Source organism: Chaetura pelagica, unplaced genomic scaffold (assembly GCF_000747805.2).
Source record: "Chaetura pelagica isolate M959 unplaced genomic scaffold, ChaPel_1.0 scaffold757, whole genome shotgun sequence".
NCBI lineage: Eukaryota > Metazoa > Chordata > Aves > Apodiformes > Apodidae > Chaetura > Chaetura pelagica.
Genome location: NW_009970727.1, coordinates 65,996 through 76,180, shown reverse-complemented (window position 1 = coordinate 76,180; position 10,185 = coordinate 65,996). Strand labels below are relative to the sequence as shown.

At 57.3% G+C, this 10,185-nt stretch overlaps 2 protein-coding genes across 2 annotated transcripts in view; one reads left to right on the top strand and one right to left on the bottom strand.

The window, feature by feature from the left end:
* Positions 1-2,253, top strand: part of BYSL (bystin-like) — a 3,008-nt gene extending 755 nt beyond the window's left edge. The window contains exons 2-7 of the mRNA XM_010007103.1: positions 7-116; positions 208-346; positions 688-821; positions 946-1,106; positions 1,338-1,440; positions 1,844-2,253. Of these exons, the coding sequence (XP_010005405.1) occupies positions 7-116; positions 208-346; positions 688-821; positions 946-1,106; positions 1,338-1,440; positions 1,844-2,195 (999 nt within the window). The 3' untranslated portion in view covers positions 2,196-2,253. The remainder of the gene's footprint in view (positions 1-6; positions 117-207; positions 347-687; positions 822-945; positions 1,107-1,337; positions 1,441-1,843) is intronic.
* A 3,185-nt stretch (positions 2,254-5,438) lies between these two features.
* The window catches only part of CCND3 (cyclin D3), a 10,641-nt gene continuing 5,894 nt past the window's right edge, over positions 5,439-10,185 (bottom strand). Inside the window, exons 2-4 of the mRNA XM_010007064.1 lie at positions 9,386-9,545; positions 8,681-8,823; positions 5,439-5,600 (exon numbers count right to left, since the gene is read on the bottom strand). Of these exons, the coding sequence (XP_010005366.1) occupies positions 5,439-5,600; positions 8,681-8,823; positions 9,386-9,545 (465 nt within the window). The remainder of the gene's footprint in view (positions 5,601-8,680; positions 8,824-9,385; positions 9,546-10,185) is intronic.

Sequence of the window (10,185 nt, the reverse complement as noted above, 5' to 3'; positions counted from 1 at the left end):
CTGAAGAAGGCGGCAGCGGCGGCCAGAAGGAGCGGGGAGTACGGCGGGGAGGTGGAGGTGGACCCCGAGGATGAGAAAGCCATCGAGATGTTCATGAACAAGAACCCCCCGCTGAGGTGAGGAGGCTGGAGGAGGAGGCTGGGACAGGACAGTGGCCGAGACGTCCCAGCGAGGCCCCTGACCTGCTCCCCTCCCGGCTCGGCCCAGGCGCACGCTGGCAGACATCATCATGGAGAAGATCACCGAGAAGCAGACGGAGGTGGAGACAGCACTGTCTGAGGTCTCAGGCTGTCCCATGCCCCAGCTCGACCCCCGCGTCCTGGAGGTCTACAGGGGGGTCAGAGAGGTATGGCCAAAGCTGCTCTGCCCCAGGGGTCCAGCAGACACGGTGCTGAGCTCCACAGGCACCAGCTCTGCCCATTGCTCTCCCTCGCAGAGGCTGTGTCCCCATCCTCACTCTGCACAAGTCCCTCTGTGTTACCTGCACTTGGCATAATATTGACTTGGCAGTCATTGAAGGGTCCAGAGAGTGACTTGAGCATCATGCTCAGAATGATCCTGGGATGCTCCTTCTTGCTAGAGATGCTGAGGGAGGAGATGAACTTTCACATGGTCATGGGACAAGTTCCACAGCCTTGCTGTCCATACCCGTATGCCACAAGCTAGCCTTTATCTGCTTCTTTTAAGGTGCTGTCCAAATACAGGAGTGGGAAACTCCCCAAGGCATTTAAAATCATTCCTGCCTTGTCCAACTGGGAGCAGATCCTCTACATCACAGAGCCCGAGGCATGGACAGCAGCTGCCATGTACCAAGCCACCAGGTAAGATCATCTCTGGGAGCTCCTGATGGGGGATTCTTTAGCTTTTCCTTTCCATAACTGGAACTAATTTACAAAATGCCAGCCTGTCCCCAGCTTGTCATACCTTGTGCTTTGCTTTTCCCAGGATATTTTCATCCAACCTGAAGGAGAGGATGGCTCAGAGGTTCTACAACCTGGTGCTGCTGCCACGGGTCAGGGATGACATTGCCGAGTACAAGCGCCTCAATTTTCACCTCTACATGGCTTTGAAGAAGGCCCTGTTCAAGCCAGCAGCCTGGTTTAAAGGTAGGGACGCCCTTCTGACCCTTGCTTGGTTCTGATCTGGCTCTTGCCTGGCAGCCTGAGGGTGTGTGGGGCTTGTGTCACAGCAGGGAGATGCTGTGAGGCCTGTAACAGCAGTTGGTGCAGGAGCTGGTACCTCCTGGGCTCAGATGTGTCCTCAGACAGAAGGGGCTGAGCCCCACAGCTCTGCCTGCTGCCGTGGGACAGGCAGTGCCTCATTCTTGCCCTCCCCAGGGATCCTCATCCCCCTGTGTGAGTCAGGGACCTGCACGCTGCGGGAGGCCATCATCATCGGCAGCATCCTCACCAAGTGCTCCATCCCTGTCCTGCACTCCAGGTAACGCTCGGGGAGCCCGGGGTGGGGGCAGCTCTTCTCCCCGAGGGACACGGGTGCAACACTTGGATCTGTCCCACAGCCTTGATGGCATCTCAGAGCTGGGGGGTTCACCCAGCTCCCTCTGGGGTTGGGATTCAAGGCTCAGTGCTGGGTTTGTCACCTGGTGCCTGGTCGCCCGTGGCTCCTGCCTTCACTTGCTCCGTGTCCCATAGCTTCTACCCTCACCTGCTCCCCATGTCCCGTGTCCCCTGCCCTCACCTCTGCCCGTGTCCCATGTCCCCTGCCCTCACCTCTGCCTGTGTCCCGTGTCCCCTGTCCTCACCTCTGCCCATGTCCCGTGTCCCCTGCCCTCACCTCTGCCCATGTCCTGTGTCCCCTGCCCTCACCTCTGCCCGTGTCCCAGCGCGGCCATGCTGAAGCTGGCTGAGATGCAGTACAGCGGCGCCAACAGCATCTTCCTGCGGCTGCTGATCGACAAGAAGTACGCGCTGCCCTTCCGCGTGGTGGACGCCCTTGTCTTCCACTTCCTGGCCTTCCGCACGGACCAGCGGGTCCTGCCCGTGCTGTGGCACCAGAGCTTCCTGGCCTTCGCCCAGCGCTACAAGGAGGACCTCTCCTCGGAGCAGAAGGAGGCTTTGCTCGAGCTGCTCAAGTTCCACAGCCACCCGCAGATCTCGCCGGAGATCCGGAGGGAGCTGGTGAACTCCAAGACGCGGGATGTGGAGGGGCAACAGCCGCCTGTGGCCATGGAGTGAGCAGGGAGAGGCAGGAAAAGCTGGAGCCCACCCTGCTCCTGGGACACTGCTGGAGGAAGTTGGGAGACCGGTGCATGAGTGGAGCATCTGTCCTGGGATTTCACTGTTCCGAGTGGGTGCTTGGACAGGTTGGTGCCCATAGAGCTGGATGGTGCTCTCTGCACTGCTTGTCACAGGGCAGGGCAGCCCCTGTCCCACCCAGGAACCTGGTGCCACCCACACCCTGGAGGGTTTGACCTATTCTTGTATTTGAAAATAAAACCCGAGGTGTGTCCATCAGTCAGGGCTGGTTCTGCCCCACATCCCTGCACAGTCCTGCCCTGTCCTCTCCCCACCTTGTCCTATCCCCAGCAGGTGGCAGAGCAAAGCCACGAGCCCCGGGCTGCCTGCAGAGCTGGAGATGGTGTCTGTCTTGCTGCTGCTGGCCCCAGATCGCAGAAGGATCCCCGTGCATCCCCTTTCCTCCCTGTGCCCTGCCCAGGGGCTCCTCCCTGTGCTGTTCTCTGCCCTTGTGCAGGTGGGCAAAGGGACAGTGCTGGGACCTGCAGGCTGTTCCAGAGCCCAAAACTGCTCTTGGGTGGAGAAAAACATGTTGATTCTCGAGTTTCCCCGAGGCTGGTGGTCACTAGGCAGGAACAGGCTATGGAGCTGCTGCATCACAGCTGCTGCTGGCAGCAGGGCCTGAGCATGGCCAGGGGCAGAGGCAAGAGCAGCCCAGCTGTGCCTGGTCCCATCCCCATCCTGCGTCCAGAATGCCATCCACCTACCCTAGGGTTTTTCCCAAAACACTCAGCAAGGCTGGTGAAGCCATGGGGCCACTGTTCGAGGCCACGTGCCTGGCCCACTCGTGGCACCCTGCCCACACCCACACGTCCCTTCTACTGGAAAACCCAGTGGAGACACCGTGATGGTTGGTGCTTTGCCAGCACCTGGTCTTATGAAACCAGCACAAATGCCTGCTGGTGCAGCCTAAGGAGAAAAGCCCCTGCAGCTTCCCTGAGCTGCAGGCTGAGCTCAGGACACGCACCTCCTGTCTTTGCTTCTCCTGAGTGTTGCCACCTTCTCTGTGACAGTGGTGGTGGCAGAAGCCACGTGAAGCAGCGCAGCACACCAAGCCCGGGCTGGTTACACCGCAGAGCCTCTCCTTGTCTGCCTGATTTTATCTCCTTTCTTTAAAGAAGCCAGAAGCTGATGAGCGTGAGAGATGGCTCAGGCTCTCACCACCCTGCAGCACCACCCCAGCTGCTGCAGGACAGCATTTGGTTCCACTTTCACCACCCTCCATCCGTGAGCTGAGCTGTCCCAGGGTCTTGGTGATTCCAACGTGTTCATCAGCTGCTGCAGCATCAACCCTGCACCTCCCAGCAGGGTTGGACCTGGCTGGTTGTGTCCTGCCTGCTCCTTGTTTCATCCTGCTCTTGTGGCTCCTGGAAATGCAGGGCTGGAGTCTCCAGGAGCTGCTCAAGAAGATCCCCCAGCTGATGGGGTCCCACCCCAGAACAGTTCAGGATAGAGGCAGGAGCTCTGCAAGGGGAGGATTGCAAAGGGAAACCCTTGAGGCCTTCATACTTGTTTAAAATACTTTATTGAACATCGTACGGTTCTCTGGTTCTCCCAGCAGTGGGACTCCTGTGTATGAACACCAAACTAGTTTACTCTTAAATTAAAACTCATTTATATATAAAAATTCTTTTTCTCATTTTGTACAGAAAGGCTCTGCATGACCCCTGGCCCTCCTGCTAGCAGGAGCCAGTGGCAGATGGATCTTCTTGACAAGTCAGGCGAGTGGAAGAACAGCAGCCCCATTTTTTTTTTTTCCACCTGATAAGACTTTTGTTTCTAGTGGCATCCAAAAAGGAACTTTTCTACCTCCTTTTCCACATCCCCCACAGGAGGACAACAGCCACAGATCCACATGTCCAGAGGTCACCAAGCAGCAAGTCTGCCTCCCATCCCTGCAGAGTCTCTCTGGCTTCTCCTCGTTAATACAATTTTACTATTTAATGGTTTTTTTCTCTTAGAAAAGCAGCATTATTTTTTTTTTTAAACATTTTTTATAAAAACTAACAGACAGGATCAACAACAATACAAAAATGCAATCGCTTTTCAACTCAAGTGCGTGGCAAAATCTTCCACCCTAGAAGGACACAACTCGGACCCACATGGAGAGAGGTGCAGCCCCCTCCTGAACATGATCCCAGATCCCTGCCTTGGAGGAGTGAAAATGCATTTCAGACTATAGCAGCACATTCAAATATATTTCTTATAACCCAGTCTGATGCCTAAGCTACCTAAAATAAAAAACCCAAACCATTGCCCGGGGAGCTAGGGAAGGGGAGGAAGGGTGAAGGCACTCTTTTGGAAGGAGAGGAGACCAAGGAACTGCAAAGTCTTCCTCCCTCCTCATTTCTCAGCAGTTACCAATAAATTAAGCAGCCTCAGTGAGGCAGCAGAAAGCCAAGGGGATTTGCTGGGGTTTGCACTGGGGGGACACACATTCCCCCAACTGCACCCAATCTCACCCAGGAGGCTGCTCCCCAAGGTCAGGACTCCTGCTCTCCATGCAGACAAAGGAGCACATTTCCCCCCCGAAGCAAGCCAATACCCCACAAATCCCAACTCCAACGGCAACAAGAAACAAGCCACACGTTTCCCCTCCAAGCAGAAGCAGCCCCGCCACCCGCAGGAGCCACAGGAATCTGGCACAAAGCAACTGAGACCAAGGGACCAACCAGCACCTGCTCCCTCCTCTCAGACACTCAGTTCTCTCTCCTAAGCCCCTCAGCACCCCAGCCTGGGGAGGGAGGTTGGGGGTTAGAAGGATTTTGGTCACATAGGCGAGGGTGAGCAGCTCACTATCCATGATTGATGGCCCACAGGGGGCTGGAAGTCATCACAGTAACCCCCTCTGAGGAGATGGTGACCAGCAGCCAGCCAGGCTACCAGGAACTCAAACTGAGCAACATTTTGTAACTTCATCGTGGCTCTTGCTCTCCCTCCCCAGTCATTCTTGTGCCCTGCCACCATGGAAACGGGTCACTTCACCCCAGCCACCTGCAGCAGCCAGCCCGGCCACCCGCTCCCACAGGTGAGCACAGATCCTGCTCTGCCCTCCCAGCGAGCAGAGCAGATCCTCAGCAGGATGGGTGGAGGGGCTGAGGGAGGGGTAGGTGGGATGCAGCGACCTGTCGGTGTCCAGGGCAAGGTCCCGTGGTGACGCTGGGTGGCCTGGGAAGGGGCTGGTCACAGGTTGATGTCCGTGACGTCTGTGGGGGTGCTGGTGGGCTGGCTGGCTGGGTAGGCTGCAGTCTTGGCTGTGCTGTATTCCTGTTGGGTTTGGGATGCCTGTTTCAGGCCCTCAGCTAAGGCTGCCTCAATCTGCTCCTGACAGGCTTTCAGGCAGTCCTGTGGGAGAAGGAATGAGACAAGAGGCTTCAGTTTTCTGCTGCTTAGAGGTGGGAGCCTTATAAATAGCTCTGAGCAGCTGCTGGGCTACGTCTCTGGCCCCTGGAGCATCTAAACACACAAGACAAAGAAGTCTTTCTCCAACAAGGGGCATCTCCAGCTTGTCTGTACTTTACAACCCCTGCACCAGGAGAAGCCCCACGCTCTGGCTGTCTTCTCCCCACATCCCTGCATGACCATGTTCTTGAGGAATAGACAACTGTGCCCATCAGAGCTTCTCAAACCATCTGAGCTTGTGCCTGGATGCAGTGGGTGATTTTGGTACCACTGCAGTCAGCTGCTGCCAACAACCCAGAGAGTGGAGCAGCACAGCCCTGCACAGGTTGTATCAGCCTTTACAACCAAAACTTCCCAGGTCCATGACTGATGGCCAGTGTTCAGCAGCATGGATGCACATGGGGACTGTGGAGCCACACCTGTCTCCCCCCTGAGCCCTACAACCTGGGTCTCCCAGAGCTCCCTGCACCTCTGTTCCCAGTCACCCTCCTGCAGCTCTGCCTCCTCCCATCCCTCCCCAGATCCAAGCCCAGACAGGGTGAATCCCATGGGATGCCCTGGGTGGTGCACACCCTATTGCTTTCGGGATCTCCGAGGCAGCTGGACGTGACCCTTCCAGACCCAACAGCCACATGTTCCCAACACCACCACATGCTGGGTTGTTATGAAAACGCTGCTGTGGCCACGCAGCTTCTCACAAGGCTTGTACCCTCCTGCTCCCACCGTGGGGAGCCCCGTGTGACTCACCCGCCGTTCCCCAGGGCACCCGCTGCTGGGGACACACCAATCCCACAAACAGGAAGGCACAGGGGATGACAAGCAGTGACATTATCATTTGTAACCCTCCACCGTTTTTCCCCCACACACGAGCTGTCAGCAGAGGAGGAAACTCCTCCACTTGGGACACCCCAGCGCTGTGCTGCACCCAGAGCTGTGGGAGCAGCAGGTCCTGCCTCTCTCCAGGGGCACGAGGTGGGAATTTCACACCTCAGAGCCAGGCTGGACACCTTGGGGCCGCGTGTGCCGGCTGGATATTGTCACACACTGAAATCTCTTACCAGGAATCCACCACCGGTTCTTAGAAACTGACAGAGGATGTGGCGAGCGAAAATAGCAACGCCCACCTCCCCTTCCCCGGCCGCTTCCCGTCAGCGCGGCCTCCCGCCCCAGCAGCTCCTGCAGGGCCTCCCGCGGGGCCAGCCCTGCCCGGCCTCTCCAGCCACACTGCTGCCAGGGCTGCTCCCAGCCAGCTTGGCCACACACAGCCAGGCTGGTGAAGCCTCAGGGGTGACAGCCCAGCTTGCCCCCTGCTCTGCAGGGCAGCCGTGCTGTGGGGACTCTGGCTCAGACACCCAGTGGGGCTGGTCCTGCTCCGTGAGGGGTGAAGTCCAGAGAGGCTCCAAACCTCTCCCAAAGTTCTGCCACAGTGTGATGGCAACAGCTCCTGCCAGCTGCAGAGCCAGCACAGCCCTGCACCATCATCCCCCTCCATACCCACAACCCCAGCACTGCCTGGCTGAGCTTTGGCAGCTGTGGGAAGGGGGATCACTCCTCCAGTGCAGAGCCAAAGGGGCTCTGAGTCACAGCCCAGCGACACTACAAGGCCAGGTTCAGGAAGAAGCACCAATACCACACACAGGAGGCCAAGGCTCGGTGCTTCCCCAGGAGCCCTGCAAGGCTGTGGACACATCCCTGGGGCCTCCTCCTGCTACAGGAGCTGCTCTGTGCAGCACCTCACCCTGAGCAGGCTGGGAGGAAGGAGAAGATGCCCCCTCTGGGCTCAGGACGGGGGGAGTGGGCTGGAGGGCAGCAGAGGTGTGCTGGGCTTCATTTCACCTCCCCGCCCTCCTGGTGCCCTCTCTGCTTCCCACCTGTTCCCTGCACCAGCCCTGACCCAGAGCAGGTTTCAGGCCCTGCCCCATTCACCGCAGCAGCTTGAGAGCAGCTGCTGCACTGATTCACTCTTCAAAAAGGCTCCAGCTAACAACAACAACTGAAGCCACAGCAACGGCTCTAGACCGCCCTCCTGCCCTGTCCCCTCCCTGCCTGGCCACAGCCCCCCCTGCAGCGGCACCGGCTCCACTTCCAGCTCTCGGTGCTGCCCTCAGGGACTGTCACTCACCCCTGCTGTGGCACCAGCTCGGGCAGAAGAAAAGATCAAAAGGGGCCCCTGGCAGAAGAAAGGCTCCCGATTCCCTCGATGCACCAGGAGCAACCTGGGAATGCGGAGCCCAACAGGGTCCCCCTTGCCCACTCAAAGGATGTGGGGGGACACAGACACTCCCTGCCATCCCAATGTCCCTAGCAAAGCTTCTGTGCCAACATCCTGATGCCCTTTGTGCCCCCGACCCCCTTCCCTCCTGTCTGGGCACCTGCAACCAGACACCAGTGGAGGTTGGCAGATGCCGAGCTGGGCTTCTCCCTCTGCCCCATCCCACTTTGTCAACCTGATCCCACCAACACCTGTACGTGCAGGGAACAGACGTTCCCCTTTGTGCTGCTTTTCAAAGGCTCCCGAGCTCCCAGGCAGGAGCCAAATGTAGCCACGGGACCAACCGAGGGTGCTGTGCCTAGAGATGCTTGCTCAGATCAAGACACTCAGGCATCCATGTCTCTAAACATCTAAAGGATGAGTGGAAGGAGGATGGAGCCAGACTTTTCCCAGTAGTGCCTGGTGACAGGAGAAGGGGCAATGGGCATAAGCTGTAACACAGGAAGTTCCATCTGAACATAAGGAAAAACTTATTTACTGCGAGGGTGACAAAAGACTGGAACAGGCTGCCCAGGGAGGTTGTGGAATCTCCTTCTCTGAAGACATTAAAAACCTGCCTGGATGCTTCCTGTGGAACGTGCTCCAGGCCATCCTGCTTTAGCAGGAGGGTTGGACTAGATGATCTCTAGGTCAGCATCATTATGAACAGCCCCATTTCCTCTCCCTCCGAGAGGAACAAGCAACAGACAGAGGAAGGGTTTCCACCAGATCCAGCAGCACAACTGCTCTGCTGTTCCCCCTGGACACTCACCACTTCAGTGCCAGTGATGCTGGCCAGCAGCTCGGTGATGGCCTCACCGGTGACACTGTCCACGGAGACCGTCAGGCCGTGGATCGCGGCTCCGATACTGCCCGTCGCAATCATGGAGGGAGGGTACAGGGCAAACGTGTAGTCTAGAGCCAGGGCAAGGACAGAAGGGGCAAAAAGGAGCAGCTGTTAGCAAGGATGCATGTGGCAAGTTCTCCAGACTGCAATTTCCCTGGAAAACTAGAGGGCCATGCAGAGGGGTCTCTCCAGCTTGGCAGAGAAATGGGGATGGAGCAGTGGGAAAGAGGCTGAGCTGCAGAGCCTGCTCAGGCTGCTTCTCAGGCTCTGTCTCACCAAAAGAAGTCCTAAACATGAGGCTGCTCTAGTGACTTAGACCCAGGCTGACAAAAGCTGATTCAAGCCTGCCTTTACCCTGGACTCCTTCCTGCACCAGGGGTGCCACGGTGGCTTTGCTCCCTCCCGGCATCTTTCAGGCACCCACTAAGAGCCCACAGGACCATTATCCCACTTTTTCAGGGATAGAAAACATGTCTTTGAGTAGCAAAATGCACTGATTTGAATGAAGGCAGGCACTCAGCTCCCCAGAAAGCTGGTTGGAGATCACACCCAGGTCACCCAGCAAGCCTGACTCAAGCCTGCAGTGGTCAGCCCACCCTCCCCAGCACCCTGGGGGGAGCAGGAACCCACCTGTGGCACACAGGGCAATAAAGGTCTGTGCATGTTTCTTCACCAGCTCCATCTTGTCCTTAGGCAGTGGGAGGTGATAGAGGATGTGAGCCAAGAAATCATTTGCTATCACTGAGACCAGGTCCCACTTTAGCTTCTCCAGGACTAGAACCTCCCAATCCTGCAGAGTCAGACAGACAGACAGACAGAGGTTATTCAGTGGGGCTCAGCCAGGCACCCCATCCCAAGTTGTGGTGCTCTCTCTAAGCATATAACCAAGATTTCTGTAGTACCTTCCATGAGCCAGTCTCTGTGCAGGCTGCAAACTGGGAACAGATGGTAGGAAGGCCGGGTGCTTCCCCATGGATTTCAACAGGAGCCCAAGCTGCTCCTCTCATCTGCTCAGCCCCTCACAGGCTCTTCCAGCTCTGGGCATGAGTCCTCACACCAGCAAGAAAGCAAAGTGCAGAGCAGCCACAGGCAAATCCTTGGCAGAGCAACCACCCAGCAAGTCCCAGTGCTACCAGGTGGGACCACCATGGTGGTACCAAAGCACCCATCCAACAAAGGTGTAAGAGGTGCACCCTGATTAGAGCCTTAGTACAGAACTTGGGAGCCCTGCACTCAGTTCCTTGCTCTACAATCAATGTCAAGGTGACTTAGGTGGAGAAGCAGCTGAATCAAACCCAGAGGCCACACACTGGTCTCACTGGGCTGGGTGGCTGTGATGTGATGTGTGGGTATGACCATGCCACTGAGAGCAGTGCAAGGAGAGGCAAGACCAACATCTTCCCAGGATCCTTTCCCTTCCCACCCCAGCA